Below are 21,017 nucleotides of genomic sequence, written 5' to 3'. Positions count from 1 at the left end.
ATATTCGGTGCATTAAACATCGTAGCTATTTACATGGTCCAAAACGCTAAAAGCGGCATAAATGGGCGACACGTAACGGCATTAAACAAGACTGGACAGGGTAAACGGGCCGTTCAAGTGATACAAGCGCAAGGGCGAGAGTGAAATTTTGGACCAAACAAACTTGCGCCCAAATCTCACGGTCAATTTTGGGGCAATTGGGACAGATAAGCCTAGTTTGGCATAAACTCGCCCTAGGGTTTTCATTTGCCATTTGCCACTGATCTCAGACAGTAAGCCTCTCAGCCGCCGCAGCCAGGTAGCCACCACAGCCGCTCGTTTCGGCGTCCAAGCTCACCGACCAGCCATCGCCCTCCATCATGGCCTTGATGGATCCATCTCGTGAAGCTGTGCGCCTGTGCCCTTGCTGTTTGTGAAGCCGTAAAGACATCAGGAAGCCTTGCCCTCTTGCTGCGGACACCAGCTGCACACACCTTGACCCACATCGATGTTGGCTGCACTGACGACGTGACTCCTACAATCCTCTAATTTCTCCAACTCTATGACCATGTCAGGCTCAAGGTGATCCACTCTTCTATACTGCCTTAGTCCTACACTCTCTCCATGAGTAGATCTGAATGTCTATGCTTGCTTAGTTGCTTTCATAGAGTTTTTTGTTGTGCTTCTCCATTTTTAGATATGTGCTCACTTACTGATTGAAATTGAGCCTAGCTAGTTAGCCTTTCCTGCTGTACATTGATTTTCAGTTATGTCAGCTTCTTTGTTGGATGCCATTCACAGCTAGATGCCTGCTGCCTGGTTAGCTTTGGCCATTGGGGAATGTCTAGACACGTGCAAATGGGATAAATAACTAGTTAGCTTGTGAATTGTGAATTGGGAACACTTTCTGCTAAGTATCTTAGTAATTGTATTATTCAGACAAGTGCAGCTAAAGGAGATGGCTGTATTAAAAAATTTTGTGGTGATTGCATTTGCTTAGAACTGGACATGGAGTATCTCACACATCAAGATTGCATCTGCTGCTCCTTTCTGATAGAATAGGATGCAATGATAAATACTAAATAGTTATAAATGGATTGTTAAATAAATGGTTGCCTAGTATATTGTAGTTTGCTCAACAAATTATTTGTAGTTGCTTATTAAATAGTTGTCTAAAGTTTGCTCATTAAATTATTTGTAGTTGTAGGATGTCATCCGCTGCATCTAATCCTTCTGGTTCCACTAGCAAGCCCATGATCCTAAAGAGGAACTCTAGGGACATTGGGTGAGTATGGAGTGTTGGTGGATCCAAACAACTTGAATGTGATCAAGTGCAAGTATTGTGGCCTACAGGTGACAGCAGGAATACATAGGCTAAAGCTCCATATTGCTGGGATTCATGGTGAGGTTAATATATTATATCTATTATCTATCAAGCCATGATTATATATTTTAGCTGAGAACTTAATGTTTCTTTTTAAATAATAAATATGCAGGTTAAACCTTGTAAATTATAGACGGAAAAGGATAAAGAAAAGTGCAAGAAAGACTAAAAATTCTAGGCTTACTCAACAACAAGAGGTTAGAGATGTTGTGGACCTTGATGGTGCACCGGATGTTGATGAGGACACCAACATAGCAGAGGTAGAAGAGGTTGATGCGGCTAGAGGGAAGACCATTAGGAAAATAGGGCCTATGGATAATTTTACAATGCCTCTTGATCAAGACTCCCTAAGCAGCACAAGGGTGATCTGGAAGCAATTAATCACTGAATCAATAATGAAAGAGAGAATGCATAGCTTGCAGCGCTACATTGCGAGATGGGTGTATGTGCGTGGTAAGTTCTTGCCTTGTAGCTTGCCATTTGCTCCATTATAAGTTCTAACTGTGAATTTCTTGCATTTTGTGCTTTTAATGTCTAACTATGAATATCTTGGTTTCATTTTAGGTGTGGCTTTTAACCAGATTAACAATGTAGAGTTTGATCAAGTTATAGAAGTAGCTGGCAGATTCGGCCCTGGTGGAAAGAAACCAAACCAGCACCAGTTGAGAGAGAAATTATTGTTTGAGGAAGTTGAGGAGACAAAGAAGATGATGAAGGCACATGAAGAGGAATGGGCTAAGAATGGTTGCTCAATCATGATAGATGCATGGACTGACCAGATAAGGAGAAGTATCATGAATATGTGTATGCACTGCACCATTGGCTCAAGATTTCTTGAATCAAAGGAAACCTTAGAAGAGTCACACACTGGACAGCTTATTTTTGAGTATTTGGATGGATGTATTGAGAGAGTAGGTGCTGAAAATGTAGTCCAAGTTGTCATAGATAATGCTTCAAACAATATGGTAGCAAAGGATTTACTTTTTATGAAGAGGCCAAACATATTTTGGACATCATGTGCAACTCACACCCTGAATTTGATGCTTGAAGGAATTGGGAAGATGAAGAAGTTCAAGGGCTACATTGATCAAGCTAAGTCACTGACCATCTTTATCTACGCACACCATAGAACCTTGGCTTTAATGAGGAAATATACAAAGAAGAGAGATATTGTGAGGCCTGGTGCAACTAGATTTGCTTCCAATTTCCTAACTTTGCAAAGCTTGTATGAGAAGAAGGAGCAACTACGGGCAATGTCTCAATGTGATGAATGGGACAAATTCTTAGGTTTGAGCCACATCAAGAAGAATAGCAAAGGTGTCCTAGCTACTTCCACAATGACAATACCTACCTTTTGGAGTGGGGTTACACTTTGCTTGAGGGTATTTGAGCCACTGATCAAGGTACTTCGCATGGTTGATAGTGATATCAAACCATCCTTGTCATTTCTGTATGGGGACATCATAAAGGCCAAGGAAGAAATCAAGACGGGCTTTCGCAACATTGAGAAGACAAGAAATCTCAATCTGTACAACAATGTTATAGAGATCATTGATGATAAGATGAAGGATAGGCTGGACACTCCATTGCATAAGGTTGCTTATCTTTTGAACCCATATTACAGCTACAATGATGATTCCATCTTCATGAATGAGGAAATCATGGATGGATTCTTCACTATTGTTGAGACCTTTTACCATGGTGACTATGACAAGCAAAACAAAGTGCTCAATGAGGAGCTATGCAAGTTTAGAGAGAAACAAGGTCACTTTGGAAAACCTGTAGCAAAGGCTAGCTGCAAGCAATATGATTTCAACCCAGGTAATTCTACGACACATTGATATACCTTACTATTTTCACTTGTAGCAACGTGCTTTTCCATGCTAGAATCTGCATCAACATTTTTTCCATGCTAGAATCTACACCTTCTAATTTATTTTAGTGTAATTTAAGTTGATATAAAACCTGGCTGTAAGGATTAATTCTGCAATAATTTGATATACCTTGGTATTTTCACTTGTAGCAACATGGTGGACAAATTATGGAACACAGGTTCCAACTATGCAAAGAATGGCCATAAGGATTCTTTCTTTAACTTCTAGTGCTTCTAGATGTGAAAGGACTTGGAGCTATTTCCAATCTATAAGCCTCCCGACTCCTTGTGCTTCTATAAACTCTAATTATGTCTATATAACTTGTGATTTCAGACTGTTAACTAAAACTAAATTTTCTTATGTAGAATCATACAAAAAAAAGAACAAGCTGACATGTGAGCGTCTCAACCAACTTGTATTTGTTCAATACAATAATAGGATGAATGCGAAAAAATGAAGGCTAAGAAGAATCAGAACATGGATCCTCTTTTGGGAACAAAAGCAACTAAAGCTCAGGGATGGCTTGTTGAAGGTGGTGATGAAGAGGATCGTGAGCCTATTTCTAGGCTGACATGGAAATTAATTGAAGAAGCTTGTGGGGTTGAGGAATGTGGGAAACTTTGTCGAAGTGCAAGGCCGGCCCAAATAAGAGATGTTAGTGAAGATGAATTGAGTCTAAAAAGAAGAACTAATCAATGAGGATGAGATTGACTTTGAATCTGACCAAGAGGATGTGGTCCCAATTGTTGGGGATGAGGAGGGGGGGAATGATGAGTAGTTAGTAGTCACTCACAGTCACAATGACATACAAAGCTGCTGAATTTTGCTTTTGCATGGCTAGTAGCTAGTGATGGGCTGATGGCTTATCTTTTGGTTATGACATGTGATTGAAATTGATTGTGGTTTTGCTGTGATGACCTAATGTGCTTGTGTGACTGAGAGTTGTGACTTGTGAGAACTCAACTAATGTCCTTTTGCTTATTTACTAATTTGCCTTTGGTCTGTGGTCTTGTGCGGTGAGCTTGTGATGACCAATGCGGCAATGATTTTTAGTTTAGACATGGTGTAATCTGAATTTATGTACTCATGTGATGTTATGAACTATTGTATTGATAATTTGATATGAAGACATGCTAAATAGCTGCCATTTGTCAGTTTGTGAGTGTGTGTCAATTGTGATTTATCTTTGCTATTGACTATCATAGTATCATTTGACTCATTTCTTTATCATTAATCATGATTTGATTGACATGTGAATGTGGAATCAATACTTGATATTGTGCTATAGATTAGAACACTTATTTATTTACAGTGACAAAATACATATATTTGATAGAATACTTAATTTTTTACATGCACATATGTAATTATATGTATTTTTTTAAAGTATAAAACCATTTAGACCATTTAACTTTGTTTAAACACCGTGTAAACAGCCTAAACGCTAAACGAAGGGCGACCGTGTAAAGACTGTTTACCGTTTAGGAAAACATTGGCTACAATAGGAAAGTAAATACAAGAGAGGTAGTGATGTTTATACTGCCGTGGCAAGAGATGATCAATCAATCATAATGAATACCAATGAAATCCTTGGAGACAAGATGACACAATAATTTTTCATCGAGGTTCACTTGCTTGCTGGCAAGCAACCCTGTTGTGGTGATTCACCTACTTAGAGGTTCACGCGCTAATAGGCATCACACACCTAACCCGCAATCGGGTGCCGCACAACCAACACAAGATGAGGATCCATAAGCCACGAATAATTCACTAGAGTACCTTTTGGCTCTCGATGCAATCACCAACACAAGAAGAGGATCCATAAACACAATCACCAAGTGCCTCTAGATGCAATCACTCAAAGTAATGCACTTGGATGCTCTTCAATCTCACTAGATGATGAATCAATCAAGTAGGAGTTGGAGAGGAGTAGCTTAGCTCTAAGGGATGAAAAGTATGTCAAAGTGCTAAGAGAGGGCACCCAAGGTCAGCCCTTTGACTTAAATAGACATCCCTAAGAGCTTGTGACCATTAGGCCACTTAAGACCCGTAGCCATGGGCCATCAGACCATCCAACGCTCGGTCCAATGCCCTGCCACGTCCACTCCTAAGCTACCATGCATCCCATTTGAATGGAATCGACCATTGCCACCAATAGTCGCCTGCCACGCGCTGATCAACACCCTCAGACCTGGCTATCGGACCTACCGTCGGACCCTCTACGGGTCGAGTTTGACATGGTCCAGTAAGGTCTAGAGAGGGTAAAAACCCTCAGACTTCATTCGGATGCCCATCATCGGATGCAGCCCCTAGTCCGACACCACCATGCGTCACACCTGCATGCACCTCGCCAAACACTATGCTTGAGGAACAGTGCACACGACCTATCCGATGCCTCCTTTCAATAGGGTCCAACGCTGAGGGTCTGACACCTGTCAAAACTACATCAAGAGGTTCTAGAGCCATTGGACTGAGTCCGAGCCCTAGTCGTCAGACCTAGGCAGGTTCGACACTCTCCCATGAACACTCATAGGCCACCATGTCAGTACCATAGCTAGGGTTAGCCGTCGGACCTAGGGAATAGCCAGTCCAATGCTCCGAGAAGCAAGGTCCGATGCCCCTAACTTCACTCTTTTCAAGCGCAACCACTTCACCCTTGTGCAAGTGTGCTAACTCCAAGTATTCCAAGACTTGTGTACGTGAGTTAGCAACATTCTAAGCCAATTCCCAAGGGCGTTAGCACTCACTAGAATCTAAATGCATATGCAATGAGTTAGAACATCTAGTGGCACTTTGATAACCGCATTTCACATCGAGTTTCACCCCTCTTAATAGTACGTCTATCTATCCTAAATGTGATCACACCCACTAGGTGTCTTGATCACCAAAACAAAATAGCCCTACGGATATCACCTTTGCCTTGAGCCCATTTTATTCTTCTCTTTCTTATTTTCCATGTCTGAGCACTTGAACATCACCATAGCCATCACCATCATCATGATCTTCACCATTTGCTCCACCACTTGGAATGTGCTATCCTATCTCATGATCACTTAGAGCAAAGGATTAGCACTTAGGGTTTCATCAATTCACCAAAACCAAACTACAGCTTTCATGCCCGCTGTTGGAAGATGTTCATTGAACATCCTCTCCCTGGTGTGCAACAACGAGTTTTCAAATTGACATAACTCAGCTCGTGATATCAGTGGTTCTTTTTTCCATGTCAACCACCATGAACACTCGAATTAGATCCTACCATGTTAGCACTTATGCAAGAAAAGTGGAATAGGAAAATTTGTGGAATCTCACAACCTCGCCCCTTACTTACCAATGCTCTTTCTTGTTCTCAAGGATAGTGAGCGTGCTAGTGCAGCTGTTCAACAGATGTGATTTAGAGGTCACAAGGAGTACGAGTCAAACATCTTGATTTCAGATTTTGGTGGAGCTATAGGTGGCTATTCAAGGGAGGCTACGGTGCGGTAAACCAAGTGATGTTATTCGTTCAAAGATATAAAGTTGCTGTTATTTAGATCACCACAAATTTGACTATGAAGAACTAAAATTTTTAGCAAACAACTGCAACACAACCTCCTCCTTTTCACTTCTTTTCACTTCTCTCTTTTTTTGAATCTTTCTTTTCTTCTCTCTTTTTTTGAATTTTTTTAACACTAACAGGGGTGCGGATAACAAATGAAAACAAAACGATATATGTGAAGATGGTGACTAGCAACTTGATGAATAAAACACCACAAGGATAACAGTACTGTGAAAAAGGCTATAGGATTTTTTTGGGGCATTTTTAGTGGACTTTAGGTGATGAACAAAAACAATAACAAATGATGGATAAATCAAAGGGAAATATGTGGATGATGGTCAAACCTACCGTGACAATGAAAACTATTATACCAATTGATAAGTACCAATATGAATTAGCAAGGGGATGGCCCGATCTTCACGATAGTAGGTCATGAATTAAAGATAACTTGCTGCGAACAACGGGATAACTAGCTGAAAGCTCTAGTTTGGTTTTGGTGAATTGATGAAACCCTAGGTACTAACCTATGTGCTCTAAATGAATATGAGATAGGTTAAGTACATTCTAAGTGGTGGAGCAAATGAAGATCATGATGATGGTGATGGCATGGTGATGATCAAGTACTCAGGCTTGAAAAAGAAGAAAGAGAAAAACAAAAAGCTCAAGGCAAAGGCGAAACTTGATAAGAGCTTTTGTGTTTTGGTGATCGAGACATTTAGCGAGTGTGATCACATTTAGGATAGATAGCCGTACTATTAAGAGGGGTGAAACTCATCATGAAATGCGGTTATCAAAGTGCCACTAGATGTTCTAATGTGGTAGAACCACCCGAAATAACACGCTTCCAGAGATGCTCGTCTTCCACTAGACACTAAGCACCATGAAAGGGAGCTATATCGGATAGTTTCATTGAGCACACCCCAAGGGAGAACTTGAAACAATCCATGTTTTACATCCAGAATCCAATAATGAGTACGAGCTTACAATACTTAGTCCATTTCATACAACCAGAGTTCTTGGAAACCATTTATTATAATACCAGAGTTCAGAGTGCAATAATTAAACAGCGGAATAAAAATAAACATCTAGCGGAAATGATACAAGGATCCATCTGTGCCACCTAGAAGAATCCTCCACACAAGAGCTACTCCTCAAGCTACACCTCCAACAGGGGTAAAATAGACCCTGAGTACATAATATACTCACAAGACATACCCGACTAGTGGGAATAGTTTCCTGAGTCCAAGGAGTATGATAGGCAATATGGGTTTGTTGTTTTCTTTTTGTTTGCAAAAAGCATTACTAATAGTTCATCCTTACAGTCAAGTTTTATTAGCAGCCATGATTACTTCATTTGCTAACCATTCTAGGTAAGCGTCTGTTCTACTTTCAAGCAAGGGTTGAGCAATCAGAACCATTTCACCATCTTTTATCTTCTAGTTCTTACTATGGTGCTAGACCATAGCCAAGTCGTACCGTCTTACGAAAACAGCGATTCATGAACCAATGTATTCCAGCTGGGTACCCTGAAACACATGCCCCATTTGTACCCTAGGCACAAACAAGACCAACCCATTCCACTCCTATCACGGGGTCTAGGTCCCGTCCAAACTTGGACTCCAAGCCCCCACACTTGAGATTCGATCTCAGTATGGTGCTTAGACCTCCACTTTTCCCCACCTCCAATCAATCGATTCAAAAAGAATCAGAACCCATGACAAGAGCATAACGAGCCTTTTCGCTCCCATAAGCATGTATGTGCTCAGGATAATAAGTCTGTGACCTGACTACCATCCACAGCAACGGACGGTTCTTAATCGACACAAATAGGGAAAATAGTATAACCAAGCTAAGCCTCATTGGCCGTGGGACACAACCTATTACACCCACCAATATCCCTACCATATCCCTACCTTGTCTCCATTTTTCCTTTCATCATTTTATCATGAGAGTAATAATAATAATCACTTATTGTGAGTAATAGCAGGTTACGCTACTGAAAATCTAAGCATACCAGCTACTCAAACCTGCATTAGTAAGACTCATAGGACGTTATATCTATGCATGTGGTTTTTATAAAATTTCTGTAACATAAATGCACATCACATATATATATTCAGTGATTATAAAAAATAAGGGTTATGCACCGGGGCTTGCCTTGGGCAAGTGCGGTGTAAGCTGAGTCAGTCAGTGGTGGCTCTGGGACCTCCTCCTCGGTGTAAGCTGAGTCAGTCAGTGGTGGCTCTAGGACCTCCTCCTCATACTCCTCAACAATCTCCTCAAACTCATGATCGTCAGTGGTCATGATCTCTACCAACTCGTTCTCTACATGCATGCGATGATAATGCAACACTTATTATTTAAGCAACAACAACTCCTAAACAAAGAATACGCCTACTAAGCTACTAAGCTAGCTCTAATGACTAACGTACTAAGCTAACTATCATCTTTACCAAATAAAGTGTTGGGTTCAACTAACAAGCACCTAGCTTTATAAATGAAGGGTACATCTTTATTTCTACTAATGATTTAATGCATATTTGAAACAAAGAGCATTTAACTACCCTAATGCTTAGTCTATTCTAAAGCTACAAAAATTATAGTGAGCACATAATAATACAATGAGGATACTATAAAAATTTCAGGACTAAAGCTATCACCAATTTACCACAAAAATTCCTACAATATTTAACCTAACAATATTAAGTACTCTCAAATGATTTAATACTCCTAGTATCAACTTGTATATATATGAACTAAATACACTAAAAGATAGAGCACAATTTTAGAAACCTAACAAAATTTGTTTCACAATTTCTAGATACCTACATGATTTTATATGATTTACCAAAGATCAGCACAAAAATTAAATTAGAAAATTATTTCTAATTCCATATGAAAAAGAAAAAAGTTCTTCCGCGCGGACCACACACATGGCCCATGCGACGCAGCGCGCGCGGCCCACAGTACGGCCCACGCGAGGTGGGCCTGCAACGTGAGACGACCCACAGCGGGGGAATCTCGCGTGCATTGGTGATTTTGCAAAATAGACCTCGATCTCCTCCCAATTTATAATTAAGTACTAACACTATTTTCCCCTCTCTTAGAACTTCTCACTTAACCCCCTGGCTTTCTTGAAATTTCCCCATGCGCACCCCCAGCAACACAGTGCACGGTGGCACGGCGAGCGGCGGCACTAGGCGCCTACGTTAGCCACCTAGGACCTACACGGGCCCACATAATGGGTCGATCACCATCTCCGATCTTGGTGGCTATGCTAAGCGGCAGTGCAGGGTGGCGAGATGCGCTGGAGCGAGCTATAGCGATGCGCGACCATTCACGATGGCGGTGTAGTTGCCCCGATGATCTAGAGCATCAAAGAACCTAACTGGCTAGCGAGGGAGCATCAATAGACTACCGTGGACCTAGCCAAGGTGACGATTGGGGTAGAGGATGATGAAGGAAGGCTGGCCACATACGGCTGAAGCTAGTGGTGCAAATTAATTGGCTCAGGCGGGATGGTAGGAGGGCTGCCCACATCCATGGCCGGACGCTGCCTTATTAGCACGACGGTGTGGAAACTCCAAAATTGGAGCTGGTCGTGTGCGCATCAAGGTTGGGTGGGGTCAGGTAGTGGGAGGACATGATGGTGAAGCCGTGGATGCGATGAATTGAATGGAGGTGATCATTTGTAGGGTAATTTGATGGCCTGGCTCGACAGCAGCAGCAGAGGGAGAAAGAGAGAAAGAGTGGGCTCAGCTTGTCCTCGCCCTAGCGAGATGCGGTTGACGTGATCATGGAGGCCCACACGTAGGCGCTAGCAGATAGACACGCACGTTCACGACCGACGTGGCCCACGCACCCCATCACCACCAATGACAAGGCGACAGCGAGCCCAGCCATATGCGCATGGCAGAGGCAGTATTAAACTAGGCCAGCAGCGGCGTAGGGTGGTAGTGCGGTAGCATGGCGAGGCCGATGGCACCACTACCCGGGGGCGCAAGCGGCGGCGGCGGCTCCACGTGCCAGGAGCCAGTGGTGGCCAGGCCACAGCCTAGGCCTGACCAGCCATGGCCAGCCATGCATGGCAGCGCGCATGCGCACGGAACAGCCAACATGGCGACATCGAACGTCTGAGTGTGGTGACCGCGCCCTCATGGCCAACTAGCCCAAAATCGTGTCATGAACGAATTTTAAAGCACCTATAAAAACTAAACGGTTGCTTCTGGACCTAAACCATCTTCACCATGCTCAAGATGGCATATGAGACTACCAAATCGAGCTATAACACTACACCATCCCTTAACCCAATCTCTCAAAATAATTTGCTAGACATAGCAATGTCTAGCTATTGACAAACTTGGAAATTTTTCTAAGTTTTGAGCTGAACTTTATTTCAATTTGTAATTTCTAGGCTAGTAGAAATATTAGCTAGTACTATCATTTTTCGACAGCAAGTATTTTACTATCATCTGCAAAGTTTGTACTTCAAGCTTTATTTAAGTATCGCACACATGTTCTATAGTATTTTTGATTAATAAAAATCAGTTTTCAACCCTACTTGATATACATGAGCTATTGAACCAACTTTCATTTAGCATTTTTATTGATCTTTTTAAGTTACAAGAAATTTATCTACGCATCCTATCACATGCATTAACACATAAACATGATGCTCATGATATATTTTAGTAAATGATTTAGGGTGTAACATCGAGGGTGTTACATCTAACTCATTGCATATGCATTTAGATTCTAGTAAGTGCTAACACCCTTGAAAATGTTTAAGAAAATATTCTAACACACATGCATAAGGTGAAACACTTGGTAGCTGGCACATTTGATTAAGGGTGGCAAAGTTGGTGAAGAGGAGGTGCTCTTTTGCACTGACCGGATGCTAGTCACGAACTGACCGGACTCGGTGTGTGTGCGTCCGGTCAATTATAGTGGAGTTGGCACGCTCGGGCTCTATCTAGCTAATGACCGGATGCTGAACAGTGTTTTGTGACTAGACGCGTAGGGCCTGCATTTGGTCAGGGGTGACGTACTCTGACGCAAGCATCTGTGAGAAGCAAAGGAGGACCAGACTCTAGCGCGCATCCGATCGCGGGCGAGCGAACGCGTCCAGTCACAGTTTTGCGGCTTCGAAACCTCTCTAGATGTGATCTGACGCCAGGAAGCCATGGGGAGCAGCGCGTCTGGTCATAGCGTGGCCTTGGCATGCGCGCGTGAGCTGGCGTGGCATCGGTGTGTCCAATCTTTTCTCTGGCGCGTCCGGTCGCTACTTACCGCGTGAGGAAGGCTAACTAGCCATTGGAATCGGGCGGCAGTGGTTGAATGGAGGCGACATGTGGTAGCGGTCCGATGACCGAACATAGGTGGCTGAGCATCAAGTCGTTTTGACCTACGCGTCCAGTCACCCCAAGCAGGGTTCTGTGGTGAGCCAATGGCTCTATTTCGTGGGGGGCTTCTATTTAAGCCCCATGGCCGACTCTTGCTCACTCTTTTGACCATTTCTATTGAGAATACATCCTAATGATCATAGACATCTCACTCATCCTACTTGATTGATTCATCATTTGGTGAGAATTGAGTGCATCTAAGTGCATTGCTTTGAATGATTGTATCTAGAGGCACTTGGTGATTGTGTTTTGCTGTGAATTTTGCTTGTTTCTCTTGGTGGTTGCTGCCACCTAGATGGCTTGGTGCAGCGAGGATCATCAAGCCGAGGAAGGTGCTTATCTCTGACTCTGATCATGGTGATTATGAGGGGTTCTTGACCTTTCCTCGATGAAGAGCCAAAAGGTACTCTAGTGGATTGCTTGTGGCTTGTGTGATCCTCATCTTGTGTTGGTTGTGTGGCACCCGATTGCGGATTAGGCGTGTGATGCCTATTAGCGCGTGAACCTCCAAGTGAGTGAATCGCCATAACGGGGACTAGCTTGACGGCAAGAAAGTGAACCTCGGTAAAAAAAACTCGTGTCATCTTGTCATCAGGATTTCATTTTTATTCATTGTGATTGATTGATTGTCTCTTGACACGGTGGTATAAACATCACATTCCATCTCTTGTATTTATATTTCCTAGTGTAGCTAAGCTCTTTAGTGTAATTAGTTTTGAGAGCTAGCTTGTGTCTTATCTAGTGGTTAGTGAGGCTCTTTAGTTAGTCTTTGAAAGCTCACTAACTTAGTGGCAGTGACCTAGCCTTTGTGTGCTTAGAGACTATAGCAACTAGAATTGTAGTAGGTGGCTTGCATTTTTAGTAGGCTAGCGCAAGAATTGCTTCGTCTCATATTTGTCTAGCCACTTTGCTTAGTGTTGTTGTAAAATTTTTTATAGGCTATTCACCTCTCCTCTAGCCATTAGGATCTTTCACTAGCTTTACGCCTATCCAAGGTTGGATGCGACCAAGCGATGGGAAGAAAGGCACCAAAACCACGAAGACTTCGACTCGATCTTCGAACGACCACAGAACCACAATCCGAAACTAATCCACACAAAACGGTGCAGCTGTACTAGAAACCGTAGAGCTCGAACTAGGAGAACCTAGAGGGATCTCTTCACAAGTCCAAAAAGAACAAGAAAGAATAACGGTTTGAGTAAGGCACTCGGCAGCTCGGCTACAATATCATGTAGTTTATCAAATCATCAAAGGTTTCTAGTAGCATAGAGGCAAGGGATATTTATACTAGGAACAACCCTCCTAGTTGGGTGTGAAAAAAATGGAGTTTCTGAAGATGGGCTATTTGAAAGGTCACCACGAGATGGATTCTGGAAGTGGTCTCGCGTGACTGTTGGCCTCCTGAGTAGTCTTCACTAATCTGGTCATAACTCCTTATTGGGAAGTCTAAAATACTTGGAACTTGTGCCATTAGAAACTAGACTTGATAAGCTTTCCAAAGTGTCCTCATGGTCCTCCAAAGGTTCACGGAATCGAGAGTTATGAATGTTTCTTTTAGCTGGTCCATTTTTCACTGTACTGGTCCGATCTGATGGTTCGTTTTTCACTGTGTTGGTCTGAACTGATGGTCCGTTTGTCTTAGTGCTAGTCCGATGTAGAGTAACCTCCTCCTCTTTATTTGTATGCCTTAGTACAACCAAAGTAGAATACTTAGGTAGTATAACATTCTCAAATTTGTCAAAATTAATTTTAGCTAGGAGTGAGTTCACCTCTTTTTGGAGTAGTTTTGTATGGCTACGCGTAATTGGACCTTCATACATATGTGAAACTTGAGTAACCGGTGGCATGTCCTCGTCAACAGCCCACACCCCGCAGCATGTGCAAACTGTAAAACAGCCGGCCCACTATCTAGCACAACCGAAATGACATCACACCGCCTGCACTGCAGCCTGCATTTATCAACGTGGAAGGAATTCCAGCGCTCTCAAGCCCTCTAATACTATTTTGAATTCATGATTCTACCTACTTTCTAAAATGGTACCTTGGACATATTATACAAAGCACTCCAACATCTTGTCAACTTTTCAACAATGTATGTATCTTCAACACTCCTATTTACTACCGTCATCGTACTCCTTTCGTCCCAAAATAAGTGCACATCTCGCACTTTGAAATGCTAATCAATCCTAAATTTGACTAGATGTATGGACTCAACATCTATATCTCTGAATAGGTTTACTATAAAAATATATAACGTGATTACTCTAATAATGTCTATTTAGTATTCTACGTTAATATATTTATATATATTGTTAAACTTAGAATTGATTAATTTTCCAATATTTGTATTTATTTTGAGATTGAACAAGCAGTTTTTATTATGTATTTACAATTTGAAATGGCGAGTGTATTTAAAGATACCCAAAGGATACGTGTGAACGATGTGCGCGAGCAAAAGAGAGACTTTCGAACCTTCTGCCCCTTTCAAAAATTATAAGGCGTTTTGACTTTTCTAGATACATTACTTTTACAATACATCTAGACGTAGTATATATCAAAGTGCATAGCAAAAATCAAGACAGGTAGGCGCGGCCGGCATGCACAAGAGCAGAAGATCGGCATGTGCTTTTCTACTACCTTGGATGATGATTGATTTATCATACAAACATATTGTAGAAAAAGTTCGCCATAGATGATTTTTTATCATGGATCCGCCATTGTTTTTGACAAGTATCTTCAGCACGTAATTCAATAGCGCATCATCACTCACCAGCACGGCTAAGCACACTCAACATCCTAGTTAGTACTCCCTCCATATTCTTTTTTGTCACAAAATAAACACACATCTCACACTTCAAAAAGTTAATCAATCTTAAATTTGACTAGTTTTATAGACTCAACATTTGTATCTCTAAATAGTTCACTATAAAACTATATGACATGATTAATCTAATAATAATTTATTTAGTTTTGTAATCGTTAATATATTTATAAATAAATTTAGTTAAACTTAAAATTGATTAAGTTCACAAGATTAGAGAATTGATTAACTTGTCAAGATTTGTATTCATTTTGAGATAGAAGAAGTAGCTTTTATTATGTATTTACAATTTGAAACGACTAGGGCATTTAAGATACTAGAGGAAATGTTCTGTGAACCATGCCCGCGAACAAAACTTTCTACCCTTCTGCTCCCTATGTCCCTAGTTATAAGACATTTTGACTCTTCTAGATGCATTACTTTTACGATGTATCTAGACATAGTATATATCAAAGTGCATAGCAAAAACTAATGTATATAAAAAATTAAAATATCTTATAATTTGGAATTGAGAGAGTATTAGTTTTACCCAACGCGCAAAGGATCACACCTAGGGGCATGCTACGGTCCGTTCAGCCAGATGGTACCACGCGCCGAATATATTTTCCCGCCCTTGCAGCTTCCTGCCCACCAGCATGAGTCCAGATGGCCCGTGCTCGCGACGAACAAGCCCACCGCATGCATATCGTGCCCGGTGATTTTTTATATCCACTTAATTTGCGTGCAATGCCATCGTACATCTTTATAAACTAAAAAAGTCATAACTGCTAAATCAAACATCCAAAATAAATTATGATTATACAATTGGGTTTCTTGCCATAAATCATTCAAAACAAGACCCTATATGAATATATTTAGATAAAATTTTGAACGAATATTTGTGTCATGAAGATAGAACATTTTCTATTATTGAGCAAAGACGATGTTCTAGTTTCAAAGAATAATGTTCTGTCATTGTAAGAAGAGTGTTCTCAATTTAGGTTCATCAAATTAGTATTATAATATACATAAAAATAAATTAAAATAAATACATACCATAAATAAAAAATAATGAAATCTAAAGCAAAGCAAAAGAAAAAATGTGTAATAGAGAAAAAATTAAAAGAATATCACTAGTACTTTTAAAAGATCCAAAAATATACTATAGAATATCACATATACACTAAGTGAACGTTACTAAATACACCATAAAACATTACAAAAAAAACATAATAGAATAACAAATATAAACTACATGAACATCACAGAATACATCATAAAACATCATTGTATACTACATGAACATCACATGTATACTACGCGAACATCACAAAATACTACACCACGTGAACATATAAAAAACATCATAGAACATCACATTTACAACACGTGGACATCACAAAAAATATCATAGAACATCACATATATACTGCATGAACATCATAAAAAATATCACAGAACATGACATTATATACTACGTGAACATCATAAAAAACATCGTAGAACATCACATCTATACTATATGAACATAGCATCTATACTATATGAAATAGAAAATAAAAATTAAACACAAAAAATAATTAAGTAAGGTAAAATAGAAAACAAAAAATTTTAAAAAAAAAGAATAGAAAAATCACATGAAACAAAAAAATAAAAATAAAAATAAATTGAAGAAAGAAAATAAAAAATTAATAAGAACATGAAATCAAAGAATAAAAGAAACATAAAAATGAAAAGAATAATAAAAAATCACATAAAACAAAAAAAGGAATATAAATAAAAATGAAGCACAAAAAGAAAAATAAAAAAGGAAAAGAAAAGAAAAGGAAAGAAAAAGAAGAAAACATACGTACCTACTTACGTGCATGCTATCGGAAATCCCGTCCCAGCGGGCAGCGCGCGCTCGCTCATGCATGCATGTGAGCCGTGCGTGGGCCTCGCTGCCGTGCAAGCGCATCACGCGGGAAGATCGTGCAGGAGCCGTTCGGCGCACGGCTTCTGTTCGGCCGTTCAGACCAGAAGAATCGCGTCACACCTAGCCCACAACAAAATTTAAAGGAAAAACTAAGGTATCCATATTACTCCATATCTTTTAAAGTGAAAATAGGAATAATAATTTTATCTATGAAAGAAAATTAAATAAATTGAGAAATACATGTTTAATCAGACCTATTAACGTTCGGATGTCTGCTCCGGAGCGTTAGCGTTTTTCAGCCAATCATAATTAACACCGATGTCTAATGTAATTGACCTAGTGTTTGGCTAATCCTAGATCCACCACTGAGCATCTCCAAGAGATTAGCCAAATCTCCTATCTCCTACAACTAAAAAGAACAAAGCGTGGACACTTTTTGATGCGACATTTTAACGTGGGTCCATCACGGCTTGCGATACCATGGTTCCACCTAGCCTGTCGCTTGCTCCCCCGCTTCCCCTTTGCACCCCGCATCTTCTCCATACCCCCGTAATCAGCACTCCGCAAAAAGAAGCCCCCGTCTCCGTCTCCGTCTCCGTCTCCGTCTCCGTCTCCGTGCGCTGTCGTCGCCCTCGAGCCTCACTCGTACGCCGCCCCATTGTCACCCCACACCCCACTCCATCTTTGATCCACGCCAGTGCCTAGGGGTCAATGTGCTCAGGGACCTTAGGGTTCGCGAGGACAACCTTCTCTCATCTCTGTGCTCCAGGGCAACCAAGGCCGGCGTGTGGTCTGGTACCTTCCTCATGCCAGTGGCCGGGCCCTCGATCTCATGCCGCCTACGGCACCGGCCAAGCGGGAGGCAGACGCACCTCTGCCCACAGCTAGCCTAAGGTTGAGGCAGCGCGCAAGGTGCCGCTTGCCACACAGATGGAGGCGGCGCTGGCACAGGTTTAGGCGTCCAGCGCCGATGCTATGCCATACACTGACTTCCTGCGCCTCTGCTATGATGCCGCTAGGCCAGATATGAGCCCCTTCATCGTGCAGCCGAGCCGAATGCAGGCCGCTCCATCGCACACGCGCTCGACGAGTCTAGATCCATCACCTTGCTTGGTAAGACCTTCCGCTTGCCCGATATGGTATGATTGTCACCCCCATGTTCTTATCTACCATTTGGCTCCGCGGATGCAGAGTTAGTGGTTGGATGCAGCAAACACATGCTCATTGAAATCAATCCACGGCCTGCTGACAACTTTGGTTATTTCACCTAGGTAAGTAGAGAAGTCGCATTAAGCTACTTTCACTCTTTCAGTAGTTGGTTAGCATGAGTAATTCAGAAAGCTGATTTTGTTCTCTATGTTTTTTTACATTCCACTTAAATATTAATTGTCATAGTCTCCTAATTACAAATGGTTACTTATTTCATGAAAAGAAAATAAGTTAATTCTTTTACATATATTATTGTTAATGCTTTATTCATGAATCCTGTTTCACTGTTTCATTAGTTCTTCAATTAAATCGAACATCTTAGTTCTGACAATGGAGTGGGAGGTGCAAGGGTTGTCCTCATTTGCTAGTGAAATCGAACAATTCAAAATCACACTGTGAGGACCCATTGATTTAATTGCCTGGTTATTTGATTAATTTATTTTTTACTAGCATTCTCCTTTCAACTTGTAATTTGAACTTCATGGTTTTGCAAGATTGAGATGATACTGAATTCGGATAATGTTCGGAAGTGCCAAAATTGATGGAAAGTATAATCAAGCATCACTTTTTTTTCTGGTGCCTTTGCACTAGGCCAGAGGTTGCCGATGAATGAACTACATCTCATGAAAGAAATTTCAAATGCATTTTATTTGAACAGAGGTAGCATGATGTGTCTTCCTCCGAAGGCCCCTCTGCCATGTAGATGATCTTCAACATCCAAGATTAGGAGCTCTGGATTGATAGCTGGTTGGATGGCATGATGCGCCTTTAGTTGAGCCCCCTGCGTGCCTCCATCTCTGTGCTCCAAGTCCCATCACCAACCCAGTATATTGTTTTCTAATGCTTCATATCAGTATATTGTTGTTTTTAATTCTTCAACTTTAGATGATTCGTATGAGTATATTGTTGTTTTAGTTTTGGGCATAGAAGTTTGGGTTGTATTGTCTCCACTATATTCTATAACTCACAAAGCTTTAAGTAAAACTATCATTTACTTATATGACAATATGAGCCTATATTGTAGTACTATGAACAACCTTTTAAGAATGATCTTTATCACTGTTGGTGCATATTTTGCTTATTCCATATTTTTTATGGCACTTATTCCATATAATACAAATCTCCAGTGATCAGATCATTAGCAGATCCTTGATTTCACATTCTTCAATAACTGTTGCAGCCAGAGGATTGGGATGATGAGGAAGATGGTGAATGGATAGTCCCAACCATTCCTAACCCAGAGTAGAAAGGACAATGGAAGCAAAAGGGTATGAACATGACGAAGTGGCTAAATTATGCTAGACAAGCTGCAGTGACATGAGTTGATCATTGTGTTGTTCAGAAAATCAATAACCCTGACTACAAGGGCAAGTGGAAGGCCCCCTTTGATTAACAACCCTGGTATATTTTCTTTCAATTTCACCTTAGGCTAACCCTGCTATCCATTTCAACTTTTATGCTTATTTTAAAAGTTCATATGCATTGTTTATTGATGTGTGCAGAATTCAAGGACGATCCTTACATCTACGCTTTTGACAGTTTGAAGCACATTGGCATTATTGATTTACTCCATGAACATAATGACTTTCTTAGTTATGTTGTTTGATGCCTCACTAATTTTCATTCTCTATCAGGAACTTTGTTCAACAACATTCTAATAACTGGCGACCTTCTCATCCGAAACAAAATTAGATGTACTCAGTTTAGTATTAACCTGTAATGTGGCAGTGAGCACGCCTAAGGAGGGCAGCGACTAGTGCAGGTGCAGCGCAATGAGTGCTGATTTTTGCTCCTTGCTGATGGTACAATGGGTCATGCCCATCATATTTCATAGGGATGGTTCTTGTGATAGTTATACAAGTTCTTTTATGGTAAGTTTTTACTGATTATCTGTAGGGATAATAATTTGGTCATCATAGAATGGAAGTTTGACCAGCTTTAAAATTAGCAGACAAAAGTTGTATTTTTGTTTTCACCGAGGTTGCATATATTAATCTCTGGATAATTAGATTCTTATAATAAGTATATATTTGCTTGAGCTGTTGAGGAAGAATTAGAAACCTTTGCTTGAGCTGTCGATTCAACAATTTGCCTATCACCTTTTGTAGCAAGTGAAAAGGACTCTCCTTTAATTAAAGTTGGAGTCAATTTGTTGACATTGCATAGTATTTTTGGATTTTACCGTCCGTTCCTGATCCTAGATAGGTACATACATACTGTATTTTCGGTTTCATGGACTTAGGTCCACATGAGTGTTTAGACTCAAATTAGGCAACGCCAAGTTGGATATGTCATGTCAATTTTTAATTCTACCAAGATATTGCACTGTCTACTTCATTTGCCATTTAATTTCTAGAACCAAATAGCAGCTGGTGTTGTATTCTCTTGGGTCAACTCAAGTCCTCCTATGCTTCTATTAGATAGATGGTAGGTAAATTCTTGGGTTATTATATTTCTTTAAGCCTGTGTCGGTCTTCACAAAGATTGTTACTTGACTTTTCAAATGTTGCAGGGAAGAAGAAACTATTCACCTCTTCCTAAAGTGTGTTATGGCTAAACAGATAAGTGCACTAGACATTCAGAAGATCATGCCCCAGTTGATTTCTCAATACCAAGGACCTGCTCTCTGACTTCTCTGCTGGTAATGACTACTGCAGCTTTGATTGTCCATCGTGTGGCTACCGCACTACTGCAGATCGCCCTAGCAGCAATCCATGTTTTGCTCCCTACCGTTTAGCATCCAGCATGCCTTATTGTTCATGATCTGGCACACCCATAATCTGATATCTTAGTAGTAAACTTATTTATTCAAATATGCCCGACAATATTATGTTATCTAATGACATGTGTTTGTGGTTCAGTAAATAGTGCCTGCTGTCAGTACAAGCAAGACTCAAGGTATACTTCACGCTTACTGAA

The 21,017-nt window shown here is 40.8% G+C and overlaps 1 protein-coding gene across 1 annotated transcript; it reads left to right on the top strand.

The window, feature by feature from the left end:
- Positions 1 to 1,378: 1,378 nt before the first annotated feature.
- On the top strand, positions 1,379 to 19,704 carry LOC136469949 (uncharacterized). Its single transcript, XM_066467956.1, has 4 exons — positions 1,379 to 1,386; positions 1,476 to 1,816; positions 1,928 to 3,184; positions 19,601 to 19,704. Exons 1-4 carry the CDS (start codon positions 1,379 to 1,381, stop codon positions 19,702 to 19,704), a joined length of 1,710 nt encoding a protein of 569 aa, XP_066324053.1.
- Positions 19,705 to 21,017: the final 1,313 nt, after the last annotated feature.

Source organism: Miscanthus floridulus, chromosome 8 (genome assembly GCF_019320115.1).
Source record: "Miscanthus floridulus cultivar M001 chromosome 8, ASM1932011v1, whole genome shotgun sequence".
In the NCBI taxonomy this organism is placed as follows: domain Eukaryota; kingdom Viridiplantae; phylum Streptophyta; class Magnoliopsida; order Poales; family Poaceae; genus Miscanthus; species Miscanthus floridulus.
The sequence above is the reverse complement of the archived record's forward strand: the minus strand, read 5'-3'. Positions and strand labels throughout refer to the sequence as shown.